The following is a 17,075-nucleotide window of genomic DNA, read 5'->3' on the forward strand; positions in this document are numbered from 1 at the left end:
AAGTCCAGGTTGGATAATTGAAACGTAATTCATACGACTCTATTTTTGTTTTATAGGCCATAAACATGACATACAACAGGGAATTTGAAACCAATAAATAAAACAACTGTGTATAGAACAAAAATGTATTAAGATAACTTTTAAATAACATTATTCACATGAGGAACAAATACAGCCGCTTCATTAGAAACAGAACAAATCTTTATAAGTACAGACTATAAATATACACAGGAATATATTACAAAACGTCTTTACTATTATTAAGTCTTTTAACTTGCCCAACGGTTAAGTAGTACTACAAAACTACAGGGAGATTCACACCACAAATTCTGACACTACGTCGCTAAACTGCTCCGAATTAAAAGTAAGGTAAAATAGCGGCTTTCGACTAAAATAGTAAAAAATATACTTTTAATTAAGAGCATTATGGTGTAGGTTTTTCCTTGGTATACCCTGACACATTGGCGCTGCAAAAAAAATTGACAAAAATTGTTTTTCCGGCAACGCCAACTACAAAAATGACTTAGTTTACATTACAGGAACATTGTTTCTTTGTTCATATTAAGTACAAAATACATACAATAGATTGTATGACCAACAACAGGAGTGACGGTTGCTCCGCTAAATCCAAACTTAAAGTCCACTGGCCAAAAATAAATACGCGAAAGCAAGATTTAGTGCAGCAACAATATAATATTCGCTCCAAGTTATTGATGACTAATGAGGGGCAGTCACAAAATCGGCTTGCTCTAAAAAGCAGAAACCTATAACACATCATTTGGCTTTAAAAAGATTTTCAAGCATTATTTTCTCAAGTGTGATAAATCTTAGCTTATTCATAATACTTAACGGCATATATTTATTGGCATGTTGTAACATTTTTATTTTTTTCAAAAAATTCACTATTGGTCCCAAAAGAATCACGCTTTTGATCTGTCAAACTTCAGTCAGTGACAAATTAAAAATGTTACACCAATATAATATCTTGAGGTAAAATGAGTCAAACATCCCATATTTCTGTTGAATTTTTGATGATATTACAATTTAGCACAAACCATGTCGGTTTCCTGCAAATGAAAACGACATGGTTTCGAAAGGCTTCCATTAGAGCATGAAACTGAGAAACATTCCACTTTTTCTAAAGAAAGCGTTTCTGAATTTTCGAACTAATTCGACTTATTTTGCCTTATATTCCAAATAAGTGGAATTATACTTCCATATAAAAATTGTATAGGACAGAATATTTTGTATTCATTTTATAAAATATTTTGTACATTCCCAAACATTCAAGAATATCGAAAGTAAGCCTGAAAACCATTTTTAAATCGGCGCTGAACTAAATTAGCTTATTTATATATACAAATAACTCACTAGCAACTAACCCCTCGGGTGAGTTAGCTCACTTAAATGCATCACAAGGGTACAATTAGAAAATTCTACCCGAAGGTACGCTGCGCAAAAGTAAGGCGACTCGCCATAGCCCAATCTTTGGTTTCCGGTTGATCCAAACGCTTAAGTTACTTTACAGGATTTTACAAGCTAGTATTTACACTATGGACAAATGAGCTTTGGATCGGCCGATGGGGAGCCACGGCAGAGCATCACAATCACGCAACGCCCGTCTTCGGCTAATGCCGAATTTTTCCGGATGAGTACCGCGAGAAAATAAATTTGAAATAATTTAAATTAGCTACAGTATCATAAATAAAGAAATAAGTAAACACATAGAAACATAAAAGAAGGGTAGAGAAAAGTTTTTGGTTTAGGACCTGCGGTGACTCAAAACCAGAACACAGCAGTCGTAGGGGGCGGAAGCTAAGCTAAAGCCTCCGTCTATCACACCTCGGTAGCAAATAAGCCACCAGACACGGGCACTCGAAAGTGTTCTTCTACCACAAACACAGGAGCGTCTTTAAGCGGTGGATCGCTATGCGACATCACTGATAGGCGCTTTATAGGTTCATAATCAGGCTCATGTAGTTTAGCCACTAATAGAGCTGAAGCTCGAGCGGCTGCTACTGCTGCGGACGTTGCTGTCGATGATGATTCTGTGTTCAACTGTTTTTGTGAACGACTTCGCTGCAGTCCATACACAGGTCGCCCATCAATCACTTGCTGCTGTTGCTTAGGGAAAGGTTCGAGATCTCCTACATTTGCTTCTTCTATGGCGTTGTTGGTACATTTCCCCCATGAATTCTTGATCATTCGTGCATCTGCAGCCATTGCTGCTCCTCGCTTGGCAAAACTGCTGTTTGCCGTATTTTGTTCATTTTGTAGTCGAGCTTCTTCATCTGCCCTTGCTTTTTCCCGTTTCCTGCGGTGTTTTAAGCAGGCTATAGCTCCTACAGCAATTAAAGCAAGCAGAGGGACAAATGTTGAAATAGTAGCGATTACTATAACGTGTTCTGCAGTCAAAGTGGATTCAGTGGATATTCGAGCACTGGACGCAGCACCTGCGCTTGATTCGACACAGTCTCTACCAAGAAATCCCACAGGGCAAATGCATTCATAGCCTCGGGGGCGACCAACGCAGGTTCCACCGTTTTTACATGGGTCTGATCGGCATTCATCTACTTCTATACTACAGTCCTTTCCACCAAACCCTGGGGGACACCGGCACTCATAATCATTAAGAAGTTGGTGGCAAGTGCCTCCGTTGGCACAAGGTTTTGCAATGCAATAGTCTACTCGATCTTGGCACAATCTCGAGGCAAATCCAGGTACACACTGACAACGGAATTCATTGACTTTGTCTATACACGTGCCACCATTTAGGCAAGGGTTGCCACCGGCACAATCGTCCACGTCGACTTGACAGCGATCGCCCACGAATCCAGCTGGACAAGCGCAACGGAAACCGTGTGGAGCACCGGTCGCTTCGGAACATACACCACCATTTTCGCAAGGGGTGGGATCACAGACACCCAAATGACGCTCACAGCTTGGTCCTGTAAATCCTGGACGGCACGTGCAGCGATAACCTCCACTCACATCCTGACAGCTTCCTCCATTATTACAGGGATTCCCAGAGCAACCAGGAGCTGTGGGAAGTGGAAGAGGAGTCTGGCAAATAGATCCTCCATATCCTGATGTACACTGGCAAACGAAAGTATCGCTGTTCTCCGACTTAAGGCAGGTGCCTCCGTGTAGGCAAGGAGTTCTGGCACAGTCATCTGTCGCTACTTCACAATCTGTTCCATTGTATCCAGGAGGGCAACTGCATGTGTAACTGCCTTCCCCGGTGTTGAAGCAAGTTCCACCATTGCGGCAAGGGAGGTGATTGGTGCAAAAGTTGAGGTCTTGGTTGCAAAAAAGGCCTCCCCATCCGTCATCGCATAAGCAATCCCAGGGTTTTACACATGAGCCATGCATGCATCCAGGGTAACGTTGACATTTATCACACAATGGACCTTCCCATCCGGACTGACACCTGAAACAAACATGTAAAAATTAGTTGCGAAATTATTTCTTGTTTAAAATATATTAGCGGAGGACGAAAAATTGATAAAAATTTGCGATTTGGTTATCAGGTCCGGGTTTGCAATTTTCATCGGCGGGCCGCCGACCCACAGGTAACCTTTCCTTGACCTGCATACTTGCCAACGGGCAGCGTGGGAAAAGGCTCCGTGGGCGTGCCCCCTCCCCGCGACTTGGGCTGCAACTCAATGAGCCGCCGCTTCTTAGCGCACGATTAGAATGGATAATGCGGATCGGCGATGGCCAGCCGGTGCTTGATTTCCGCGTAGAGTTGCATCTAAGATGCTTTAAATTAAGATGATCTTATTGATGGTCCAAAATGTTGACCTCAAATGCACATTTGATGTAACTTGAAGTTGAAGCGCTTTAACTTTGCGCAGTTATGACGAACAGTAAACTGGCAAAATAAGAGTGCAAAGTCTTGAATTAACTGGTGGAAAATCAGGGCAGTCTTTGCTTAACATAATTTAACATTTACAAGCAAGCAGAGATAAAAATACAAATAGTTCCCAGGTTCCCACAGATTTCTACAATTCCAATTTGCTCACAAATATGAATCATCAATGAAAGTAATGTCGGAATCCCACAATTATTGGTACTTGTAAACGTGAACTTTAACTACCTAGGATAAGCCAGCCGCAGAACAGATTATAGAGGATATCTTCCGTCCGATCGCTCATTTAATTATTGACCAATAATTAAAAATAATAACTATGCAGCGAATACTTACTTGCACTCGTTTGGTCGCGTACAATGACCATGTTGTTCATCGCATCCTGGTAAGCATTGCGCTGAAACAAAAGAAGGTGGTCTTAATACATCATATCGAGCTTAAAGGGTCAACCTGAACCATTTCAGCCTAGTACCATAAGAATCTTGATAACGTATAGGCAGTAGATCAAAGAATCGATTTTTTGAACAAACGTAAAACAGCTGAATGATTAAATGTCAAGCCGTGTTATTAATTCTCTGCGGGCTATTTTATGCGGAACACCCTGTAGACAGACAGGTATGCTGCGATCGTGGGAACCATTCGCCGGCTGAACGGCTGAATACTCGGCAGCAAGTGAAGCTCACGTCTTAGATCTCGCGGTCAATTTTTTCCTTACGATACAAAATTTACATTTTTTTGTGCCTTCTTTATATTTACTATAAATACACACGTCAATATTATTACACACGGACGTATTAAGTAATATTGTTAGAATAAAAAACTTTGCAAAATACAAAAGTATAATTTCCCCAGACTTACCTTTCGTGCAATAATCTCCAGTCCATCCGGCTAAACACACGCGTTCCCCTGAAGGGGAACAGCTGTAATGGCCAAAACTATCATCACGTGGACGGCACAGGTCTTCACAGCCTTTGCCATAGTAATGTGGTTCGCAAGTAACCCGATATTCAAATCTTAAGGTAGAATATTTGGAGCTGTGTGTGTCTTCTGTCCACTGTTCACTCACATCCAAATAGCGTTGTCGCATAAGTCTACTAACCAGAACTGGAAAAAAAAGTATTTTTGTATTACATGTACCTACATTTAATAAAGCATTAATTCAATGGGAAAGGTGATAATGGTGGTTCCCAAAATCTCGAGTAGCGCCTTGAACAAACAAAGCAATGCGCGAAGCTAATCTATATCCCAGAACAGATTTATATAAAAGGTGTTCGAGGTTTTCTTCAAACAAAATTCCGTCTTATATTTATTAAGATAATAAATTTTACAGTAAGAGATAATTCTGTTTTTATTTCTCATGGTTCCCATGTCCTAGACTGTATAATTTCAAGACAGAACTGTGTCAAAACGAACACCGTTATCTTAAGCTATAAAAATACATTGATTGTAACGCGTATGTCTTAAATTCGCAATACATTAACAATTTTTTATGGTCGCCAGGGTAAATCGATTTGCCTATACTTTTTTAACCCAAATATTACTGAGCTTTTTAAGGAATTATAAATTCCTTTGAAATATTATGTCGGCATTGAAACGTTAATCCGACCCATTCACAACTCTAACAAAGAACCCTTCACTATTCTCTTCATAAAAGGGTATTGATATCTAGTTAATCTAGAACATTTATCATTATCCTCAAAGAAATATCAAAGCATAATCGGGGAACAGCTGATTGATTATATGAAGAATAATACGACGATAAAAATTGTATGTTTCGTTTAAATTAAGGAAATTTTTATTCTTAAATAACTCCTCCAGTGGCTAAAACATCGGCGAACAAGACGAGAAAAGTGGTTTAAGAAGGAGAGCAAAATACACCTGCACCATATAGTAAAGCATCCTGTCCTGAGAACAGCTGTATCCGGTATGAAAAACAAAGAACACCTTTGCCCATTCCCAAGATTTTTACTCAGTCTCGTCAGATTCGTGACTTGATTAAACTGGCCCAAACTGTTTAATCTTTGTAAATAAAACAGCTAAAATATATTGCATCCACCGAAACAATTAATTCCCTATGTTTATCGTTATTAATTAGCTTTGCTAAAATGCTTTAAAAATAAATGCTTCTCCACTCGTTTAATTCAACAATTTTCATGGGATGTTTAATGTGACTGTCGAAAAGAACAGCCATACATTCTTGTTAAATTATTAAAACAATGGCAGGTATTTAAGCATCAATCACTAAAATAACTGATTAGATATTCAAGGATCTTCAATAAATGTTTTGGTCAGCTTTGTGAAGAACCGTCATTATTTTACATAAAAAGCTTCCGGGCAAATAAAATGTTGGAAAATGATGAAACTATTCCATAAAAAAACACAGTTTTGATCACCTGGCATTAATACAGCACAGAAGGGTTGCTCAAAGGAAGTACGAGATTGTATTCCACAAGTTGGGGAGAAAATAAAAAAGACAGGACATCCGGTGGCACACACACATCAACCTACTCTCTCAAGATGTGAACCAGAAGATTAGGTAACAAGTTGTATGAGGTATAATAGTAAGCGACTTACTTTGGTTGGTATTCATCTATAGCAGACAATCCAAGAAACGTATATATCAAAAAACCCGTACTTCCAAGACGAATAAATAAGCAATTTAAGTTTTGTTTTTTTAACAATTTTTGAAAACTAGCTTTTAAAGATGAAAATATTTCTTAACTTCGTTAAAAAAAATCTGTTGAACAGTAAGGTACCACATTTAAAGTAAAAATGAGGTACATAAAATGATAATTTTAGATTGAGTTCAGCACTGGAGAACATTAATTTACCGTTCGTAAAACATATTCGACTAAATAGATGCAAAATATGGACTAATAAAGATTAAAATTCAAAATTGATCTTTTGGAATAATTAAACTAATTTTACGTTAAATAGAAAGCATCATAAACATTTTAAATCGATGTTGGGTTTTAGGCCAAATGCCATTTAAATTCCAATCGGATGTGCAGAAATGCTGCAAGCAATATGAGGCTTAATAGATTATAAAAGCATCCGAGTTATACCAGTTATGTTAATTCACAAAGGCAAAAGTATCTTTCTACATAAAGATCGGGATCATTACCGAGATCTTAATGAAGTAGGTTCACACGTTATATTGCGATGGTTCATACGGAAAAATATATAACCGGCGTTTTAATAAAGTGAGTATTATAGTTAAATATGAGAAATTCATTATTCCTACCGGTTTTTAGAGATGACGTATAAGAAATAATTACTGTTTGAGAAGAAATGCTATTTAAAAACAACTTGACTTTCAAACTAAGTGTGCTCAACCATAAAAAAACACAATAGATGCCACACCATAATTTAAGATTTCTCGCAACATTGCTTATTATGGCACACGTAAGTACTTCTAAAAAACACATTAAGCTTTTTAGAAACTTTGCAATTTCCCTAGCATTCAGTTAATTATTTAGTCGATAGCATTATCATTTACAAAGACTCACTTTGGGGCGAACTTTTTATTTCAGTACGATGATATTATGCTTCTGAGAGTAAACAAATGAAAAACGTGCATTTTCCGCTCATTCGAACAAGAACAAAACGATAATTTTAAATATAATCCACGCGCTTCCCTGTACTACGCAAGCGCTTTCAAAGCGTACTCTAGGCTAGTTTCCTTGTGCCTGTTTAGCGTTTAGTTTTCAGTATCTTACGCGAGCATTTATTTACTGTTTCTTTCTTCGCATTAACGAAGATCTGTTAATTAAAGGAGGAAAACCTGTCTTGCTGGGCTTATTTACTTTAAAGATCTACCAGACACACACACACGCACACCATTCGATATTGTCTTCGAGAAAACTTTCCTTCCGTTCGAAATTATGATATTTACCACTTGAGGTTTTAATAGGTTCAGTTACTCTGTATGAGAATGTTGGGTGTTCTTGAATGGGTGCTTGATAGATGAATGAAACTGATTTTATACCTCCGATTATAATTTTAAAGTTTTGAAGCGCTGTTTTTCTGGCTCTCGATCTTCTAGAGATTTGAGATCTATTTGGACCTTTTAAAGAAGTCATGGAAGGTAGACAGAGGCCCATTTAATGGTCGAAATACCAAAAATAAACATATGGCACTTCGGTGCGGTTTAACGGGATAAAGAGATACTGTGAAGCATAAATAAAAAAGTTTAAGAAGTGACTAAGCTTCTAACAAATGGCTGAAAACGTCACTAAGTTAGGGTTATGACATTGTAATCGGTCAGAAGAGAGTTCGGGATATATTTATCATGTGCCGTCAACTGCATAACTGTTCGATAGTAAAAACGAGGGGAGGGGACCTCAGAGAACGGTTACCCTGTTCTGTAGCACCTGGTCGTTATGTAAACCCAAGCTAGGGCACACCATATCGCATTAAATTTCAGCAACTTTTCGTTTTCAATTTGAAGCATATATTGTTTGGCTTATGTGCCATTGGATAATCTAAGAGACAATCGCAGATATGTTTTTGTTTATTTTTTGTCGCGTGCCTCCGTAAAGCAAATATTAGTGCAGAGTCCATAAGATAAGAGTTTCATCAAAAAACATTCTTCGAAAGTTACATTGAAATTATTTCCCATTGCAACTGGGAGGGGAGTTTGCTGAAAAACATAGTACATGTATATACTTCTTAGAAGCATATTTTTAGAAATAGTGCGACTATGAACTGATTGAAACCACTTAATGTGTTTTTTCATTATACTACTAAATCCCGATCAAGTCGGTTTTTATGTCGGATAAACAAATGCGGTTTTCTCCCCTAGATTGTTTGCTTACACTCGAGCAAATGACAAAAAACAAAGGCAGTCAATTAAGTACGGAAATCTGAACTTGTCTATCTCACTGTATTGAAAAATATTACCGGAAGAACAACCTTTAACTTATCAGGAAGAGGGCTGAGCGTACAGCGAGAGCAGTTGACAGCTGTTATGCATGTGGCTCTATATCGTGCCACATATTTATTTAGTTTTACAACGCATACACCGAAGAAAGTCTCTTACGGTACTGGAATTGATAAAAACGCTTCCACGATTTGTATATTAACAGGCTTGGGCTGGAAACATCATAGACTATACTCAGACCTCCTGCACTTCATTTTCAACTTCCATCACACTGAAAGCAATCTTGCTCCCAGGAAATGATAATTACACGCATTTAAAAAGTGTGTAAAAATTAAAAGTCTGTGTTTGTTGATTTTGAAACGATTCACTGTTCCTCACAGGTAAAAAAGAACAGCGACATGCGATAGATTCAGCACCATTCAAAGGCAGGTGTGACGGAAAAAGTACGTATTCAATAGAGGGTACATATTCGATGGGGCAACAAACTCCAAGGGATATAAAATAAATCAACAGCTGACAGCAAATCCTAGCAAAACCTTCCAGCGCAACATATTTTAAAAACATTTTATTAAAAACTATTTATTAAGTGTCATAACAGACATCAGAAATGGAAAAGCACTAAGGCCTAATTTATTAAATATAGAGCAAAATTATGTACTGTGATTGAATTTGACGAATTTAGGAACTTCTATTACCTAGAACTAAGTGTGCGTTAGATAGAAAAATGCTCCCATAAGCGCTCTTATGCTGCAAGGAAGCTATAAAGCCACCGAATAACAACCGAACAAAAGTGTGGATTTTACAAAAGACCCGATTTATTTTCTTAACAAATACCCTAGCCATTGAAGATTTTCGTAAAATAGCGCTTACCTGCTGAATGGGCCGATTGGTTGCCATGCCAAGCTTCCACGATCAGCGAGAAGGTACCCTGCAAAATAAGAAAAAATATATTTATAAATGTGAAACCACTTTCACTATAAAGACGGGAAGATGCTACTTGTACATGCAATGTTGCGATCACCTGTTCTTTATTTCTCATGATTGAACAGATGATATGTTATTATAAAATGTATCGGAGATCCAGTTTGAAGAAAAAAAATCCATGGGAACAAACCTCGGTTGGGTATACTTAATGATTACCATAGTATTATAGTATTCGTATCAGTCAACGCATATAAGCTTAGCTAGGTCAAAGATAAGTTTTTGCTTTATTTTTTTCCCATTAAATATGATCCTGACTTACTGGTAAACGAACAAATTAGAAGGTCATTAGGGCACAGGAAGCTAACACCCAATGAACTATTTGGCAAAGTGCCACTTACTCTAATATACTCATTGGACTGTTTATTTGTCTAAACCGTAGACTTTCAATTGCGTGCAAGTAATATCAAACAATTCCCATTCAGTTACATTCACGCCTCTAATAAGCTTTTATTATGAAACATTTAATTGTATTTATACTAGCTTTCTCAGTAAGTAACTATCTCTTGAAATTTTTACAAAATTAACACAAACAGTTTTAGATAGGTAACAGAAAAATGCTTTTTCGGTGCCAATGGACAGCTTTTCCTACCGTTATTTTGTTTAATTGAGAGTCGCGATTAAAAGTTTTCCATTTTAAAATATTTGCAGGTAAAAAATACAATTTTTAAGTACCTAAAATTGAACGCAAAAATTTCCCGAAATCGAATTCAAAGCTTTTAAGTACTGGCTAAAATGTGACTAGTCCACTTTTGAGCAAACCAATTATAAGTTTGGACGCTTTGCCAGAAGCGTTGTAGCTGTGATTATTAGAAATAAAAAATTCAATTCAATTAAACAAAAATTACTCCCTGTAAATACAATACGATTACTTCCATAGGAATCGACACAATCTCCGACATTTGGGCAGATATTACATAATTATCATTTTAGAACTGGGCGGCCGTATTCGAGCTAAAAATATTGCGCAAATGAGGCATCACATAGCCAATTCAATTACATTTTCTGGGCAGGAATATTTAAACAGCGCGGTTTGTTAAATGTCAAATTCCATTAGTTCATAATTTTACTTTACTTCAGATCTAGCGAATATACTCTAGATACTTTCAGATACCTGCTGCCTGCTGTTTGCTTAAATCCTGTGAACTTTTGTTCTCATTGATCACAAACATAAACATGCACCTGTTCGTATGATAAAATATGCAAAGTAATTCAAATAGTTCAATCAGCACATTCGATTTGGATTTAAAAACTGAAAATGTTATGAAGAACTGAAAACTGTGCAGAATTTTTTTGACGGATGAAACTGTGCATTTTTTAATCAAAGTTAAAAAAGAATAAAAAATTCTGAAAACATTTATTTTAGTAAGAACTTAAATTATTCGATTATCAGTCAATTTTCGTTATGGTATAGATTTTAAAAGCTTGAACTCTCTACTGCACCACTCCAAAGCCACTGATTGTGAACAATTTTCTGAACGAAGACCTCAAAGCGCATTGCAAAATTACACTAAATATAAAAAAGTAAACAAAGTTAAGTTAATTGTTTAAAATCGTAATATTCTTATGTAGAATGTTGAAACAATAAATATCAATCATTGAAGCGTTAGTTAGGCTGTTGCACCAATAGCATGGAATCTATTCGAAAACGCGGAAATATCTTCTTCAAACCCACATACAGTTACGCTTTCCAACTTCATCGTTTTAGCGAAAATATATTAATTAAATTCTTTACAATGCAGCGGACCAATGAATACTGTTAGCTATGTTAAAAACGTGTGTGGATACATATCAGAAAATTGTTCAGAATGTTCCGCTACGAGCTCGTTCTTTTTTACCGTTCTTAAAAATTACAACATATACTAATAATGCGGAATTAATGGATTTTTAATTAACATTCCTTGGTTCCAACTTAAGCATATTGTATGAAAAACTGCTGCTGATAGATTTACAAATGTTATCAATAAACAATAATAAAATTCGAGACGATTTCTTATATGCGATTATGTGAGACAGATCAACACTCAAATACAAAAGGTATTATTCATAAAGCACCGACTAAAAATAATGACGTTTTTGAACAAGTAAATTAGTCATTGATGATAAGATTAAGGGGAAAATAACTGAAATGTGATATTTAGCAAACAGAGCAATATAAAAAACAGAAAATATTCTGGGAATTGTTCAATCAAAATTAGTGTAAAGCAAATCTTACAAATTTGATCAATAAATCTGGTTTTATTAATTTTAAATTTGTGAAGTGACAATGGGTGCAGTTCCCACGGTAGGGTACCTGGCTTTCGAGAGCCGGGACGGGTCTAAGATGCTTGAAAGTCTTTGAGCGGAAATTGTGGTACACTCCAGGCAGCAATTCTGCGTGCCACAACGATACATGGTTTGTATCATCCAAAGTCGCTGTCGAATAATTTATGAGGATCTCCGATTTGGTCGGATGTTTTAAGAATTCAAGCCGAATTTATAATGTTACAGTTATGAAATGCTTCGTTAGAAGCACAATTACCTAATACTAGCTCGAAGAATGGAATTAGTACATTAAAAATACGTACCGGCCAAGTAAATGGAAAGCGCATTGCAATAGCATTGGCAAATCCACTTTGAGGATCATCAGCAGGTCCGGGACCCAATTCAGAAGTGATGACATCGCCAAAAGTACAAGGAGAGGTGGCGTCAATTTTCACTTGATATTCTTTTAGACATATCCGGAAGCGCGGCCGGCAATCTCCTTCACATTCCAGACCTGACGGTCGTCCAGAACAACATTTACCCAAGTCATCTTTTCCAGCTTGGTTGTCGAAGGAGAGCAATCTCAACTCGAACACCCCCGAAGAAAGGGTCTGAAAAAAAATTCGTTTCCAGTATCTATTCTATAGTACTTGTTAACCCCATGCCTGCATATTTAATAGTGATTTTTTTTATTTGCCGCTCTACAAATGTTTGCCAAGATTGAGTATAAATAACTCCACTCTGTTCTACAGATGTGCTATCTAAATATGTATAATTGCGGTGACACTGACGTTCGAATGGGCCATATTTTTCTGGATATTGAGGCTTATATATCTAATAGCTGTTCAGTTTAATTTATATCTGATATTAAATCAGACAAAACATTATTACAAGTTTGTATGGGGAAGGCTAAAAAATGTGTCTGACGAGTAGCTTAAAAGGAAAAATTGATCACCGTCATTATATCTTCAGAACTAGGTAACAGCTTTGGTAGCCAAGGGCAATGAGTTTCAAACATGTCATATGGCATCGAAATGACTGCCTACGAGTAGTCATTTATAAAGACCTTATGCTTCAAAATTAACTTTTAGATATCGATGTCATATGGGCAAAATGGGCAAATGTCACGTTGGAGCGGCAATTAAGTTAACGGAATTCAATATGCCATGGGTATAAACAAGTATTCATTGTTAATTCAGATACTATTTATTCAATTCTTACATGACTCACTACTTAACTCCTAACTGAGGGATATTAGTGCAGTGTATGATAGATGATCACGGGCCAATAATTTTAAATTGTTACGAGAAAATAATATTTCTAAAGATAGAAAAAGTTAAGCAGACGCTTAAATCTTGCAACCAAAAAGTGAAATTCTTGAGCCGAAATTACATAAATAATTATCTCTGAGAACCATAAAGTGAAAGACTGAGATGGGAACCAATGAAAAGTTCATGCAAGAGAATCTTGTTAAAATGGCAGAAATATTTAATTACTTTCCAGTAAAGGAGTCAAATAATTGCAAAACTACAATTAAATTATTCATGCGGTTAAGTATAAGAAATAAAAGGTAACGTAAATAAACTAAAATGATACGCGGTAAAGTTTTTGTCGGATTTAATTAATGGTTCTGGTAAGTTTTAAACAATATTTGGGAAACTCCATAATAGATATTATGCGATTATTTAAAATGGTAAAATTGCACGTTATCGTGGGAAACAAGAGGATTTTTGAAATTGGCATTAGAGAAGAGAGAGTTTTTAGACACCAATAGAGAACATGGCAGAATGATCGAATGTAATCATGTTCCAAATTGTAATTTGTATCTTTTGGAAAATGTGAAAAAAGAAAGCGTGATGTGCTGAAGAATGCGCGGGATGAAAAATGACGGTTATCGGTTATGCTTCGAGCGCGTAAATTGTAGATAGAACCGTTGATTAAAACACATATGTTTAAGAGACAGTGACCAAGTATACAATATTTCACTGTCTGAAGTCGGTCAAATGGAACTGGAAAGAGTTCGGAGAATAGCCAGAAATATATTAACTAGACTATGAAAGTAAACAAGTCGACTTACCTGGAGGACTAGAGACAGGCCGAGGAAAGAGTAGAGTATCCAAAACATGATGAGAGTTGCAATTGATAGAGTAGTCCAAAAGAAGGACAATCAACAGCTTCCAGGTGCTGTTACCTCAAAGGTATTCTGCACCGCGCCATAGGCTGGGAAATAGAAAGAAAATCACTTTTCACAGTTCACTTGAACGACAATAATCACTGTAGAGAGCATTCACATAAGACACGGCACAGACAGGGATTGTTGGCAAAGGGGTGTTATCAAGCCGGGTAGATACGTAACCCCATATTATTATCGTAATCATACACTAAACACTGTGATAATTCACGTTCGTTATGCAGCAAGAGCGGCTTCGGATACGCGAAATGAGACTGTCAGACGAAGCAGCGCCCGTAACTTCCAAAGTATACCGACTGAGTGTGAGCGAAGTCGGCGAAGAGCGCTTAGTAGCGCAGTGCGACCGTGTGGTAGTGTCCGGGTGGTGGGGCGCTCTAAGGGGTACAAAGCCGGGTGCTTCCGCGGTACTGGAAAGCACTAAAAAAGTGCTACTCACTAGTGGCACCCGCACCCCGACCCCCTTCCGCGCGAATCACAATTACCCACTTAGCCGCTTGTGCTTTACAATTATCTCCATATCCGAAGACTCCCTGCCGATCTTTCGAAAATATTTCTCTTCTTCTGTGTGGTGTGATGTACGCTTTTGTCCCACTTAATTTTCCTACTGTTTTACACCTTTTAAGCAACATTTATTTCGCGAATCGTCTTCGAAATATATTTAATTTTCTTTTAATTGCTACTTTTATAACCTAATTTTTGAGGTTGTCCAGAAATTAATTTCGTTGTTTCAACTTCACACATAAGTTCACGCAAGTCTATAGAGGCTGTTTCTTAAGTACGCGACAATCTCTCGAATGCATACAGGGCAAGTCAAAATAATGCGGTTTGTTCATTATTTTTCTAGAAGAGACAATAAACTCAAAATTTACGAGTTCTAACTTTTCAACTACTTTATGCAGGTGGGTTATTCAGATTATACTAAACGGAAAAAAGTATAATTTTATGAAAAAATGCAGGAGCACTCGGAGTATATCTTTAATTTATTTTATAATCTACACGGTGTTGTAATGTTCACGAGTTTTTATTAAGGGTTATCCTACTTAAAGCTTACGGTTTCTGAGAGTTTTGGAGTTCTGCGAAAATGAACGCAAGTTTCAGTTATGAACACCCATTTCGAATTTCGAAATCAAATTCAACTTTACGACTACCAATAGAGGTGGTTGTGTGACAAACAAGTAAAAATTAGGCTAAGGAATTCAAGGAGTCTTAAAATTGAATTTAACAATTGCACGTATTGAATGGCAATAACTAGCTTATGACAGAAACCCCAAGGAAGATTTAATTGTCTATTATACCCTACGCCTAACTCTTTAGCTTTTCATAGAAATCGCAGTTTCAGGATTCATGGCATGGCGATATTATTAAATTTAATAATTTATTGAATCACCTATCGCATGTGCACAGGTCTAAAATATCAGTTAATTTATTAGAAATCGCTTCTATACAATCTTGTTGTGTTAGTAGTTTTTTACAAAACACACATAAAAGATTACTCTAAAGAAGAACAAATTGATATGAGCATCTCGCATGTACGCTGAAAGATTTCCAGGCAGAAGTCATCCGAATAAGCTCAATTCAAGCAAACCGGGAGTGTTGCATATGGAAAACCATTGGGAAGGAATTGTGCTTCCAGCGTCCAGAGAGAATTAAACAACATAATTGGAAAATGCAAAAAAACTTTTTTGATGAAGTTTTTGTTGTTTGACAAATGCATGTTTTACAATAATGGATATGCCAATGGGCGCAATTTTCAATTTTAATGGGATTCACAGCCGCACATTTTAGAACCATCCAAAATCAGCACAAGTGGTCAGTAAATGCGTGGGGCGAAATAATGAAAAATTAATTTAATCGGCCCCTATTTTTTCCAAAGAAAGCTTCCAATGCTATTAGAATATATTCCGTTAGACATTAGAGCAGCCATGTGGTTTCAAATGGATGGAGCCCCAGCATATTTTCATCGCGAGGTGCGGGCATTTTTAAATCTTGATTTTCAGCAGGGAAAAAGCGGGTATCAAAACTGGCCTCCGCGATTACCAAATTTGACTCCTCCGGATTTTTTAATGAAGATATACGGAACTGTGTGTATGGAATATAAGGCAGCCTCAATAACTCCAAAAAATATGAAGGAGAGAATCATAGAAGCTTTCCAAAGAATAAGCACTGCTATAAATGTTGCAGAAGTGTTTAAAAAGAGTGTATATTTATCTGTCGAATCGGAAGTTCGGTATTGCCGTTGTGATGTATGAACCAATAACAGTTTTGCTGGGTGTTTTTTTAAATTATAATTATCATTTTGTTTCTAATTTTATTTGAAAAAATATGCCATATTTAATGAGTCAATCCTGAAAATATGCGATTTTATTCTATTCATAAAGTACAGGGTGTTCCATTTAAACTAAACCACTTATTATCATTCAAAACCTGCAATTGTTTTAACACAATTTTGGGACACCTTGAATGCTTTAGTCAAGTTTCTATTAATTTGTCACACAACATTTTTACAAAACTCCAAATATCTCAGATACCCTAAGCTTTAACTAAGATAAACAGGGCATTCCATTTAGAAAAAATCAACTTTGGGTCGAATCTGGTAATTGGGTCCCGCTGTATATTAGATTTTTTTAAAATGAACCCTCGGCGATCATCCATTTATCAATAAAATGACATCATAAAATTAAGTAGTTCAGCAGCAATTTTCCGTGTTTATAGTTTCAATAACCAGGTATATTATAGTGATTGTTGGGCGAAATCTATTTGCAAAAAAAGTCATTTTCTGATTTATAAACCGATTTGAAAGCTTTTAAAAGAACCCAGGAACGGACTGGTCCCAGCCCATAATCAGTTTAAACATTATCAGGTGTCATTATTTAACTACAAATATTATTTGCTGAAACTGTGGAAAG

The 17,075-nt window shown here is 36.6% G+C and overlaps 1 protein-coding gene across 1 annotated transcript; it reads right to left on the bottom strand.

The window, feature by feature from the left end:
* Nucleotides 1–111: 111 nt before the first annotated feature.
* On the bottom strand, nucleotides 112–16,488 carry LOC109538020 (neurogenic locus protein delta). The gene is made up of 6 exons (XM_019905054.2): nucleotides 14,056–16,488; nucleotides 12,302–12,589; nucleotides 9,624–9,681; nucleotides 4,730–4,975; nucleotides 4,208–4,268; nucleotides 112–3,430 (listed from the first exon to the last, which is right to left on the bottom strand). Exons 1-6 carry the CDS (start codon nucleotides 14,101–14,103, stop codon nucleotides 1,837–1,839), a joined length of 2,295 nt encoding a protein of 764 aa, XP_019760613.1. The 5' UTR covers nucleotides 14,104–16,488; the 3' UTR covers nucleotides 112–1,836.
* Nucleotides 16,489–17,075: the final 587 nt, after the last annotated feature.

The sequence above is a fragment of the Dendroctonus ponderosae genome, unplaced genomic scaffold (assembly GCF_020466585.1).
Source record: "Dendroctonus ponderosae isolate FM_Combo_2020 unplaced genomic scaffold, Dpon_F_20191213v2 Dpon_F_20191213_1, whole genome shotgun sequence".
NCBI classification, from domain to species: Eukaryota; Metazoa; Arthropoda; class Insecta; order Coleoptera; family Curculionidae; genus Dendroctonus; species Dendroctonus ponderosae.

Excerpts from the sequence above, each read along its gene's own strand:
- LOC109538020 (XM_019905054.2), bottom strand. The coding sequence starts at position 14,103 with ATGTTTTGGATACTCTACTCTTTCCTCGGCCTGTCTCTAGTCCTCCAG. Across the intron at positions 12,590-14,055 it reads GCCTGTCTCTAGTCCTCCAG|ACCCTTTCTTCGGGGGTGTT; the intron begins GTAAGTCGACTT and ends ATTTTTTTTCAG. Across the intron at positions 4,269-4,729 it reads TGGAGATTATTGCACGAAAG|CGCAATGCTTACCAGGATGC; the intron begins GTAAGTCTGGGG and ends CTTTTGTTTCAG.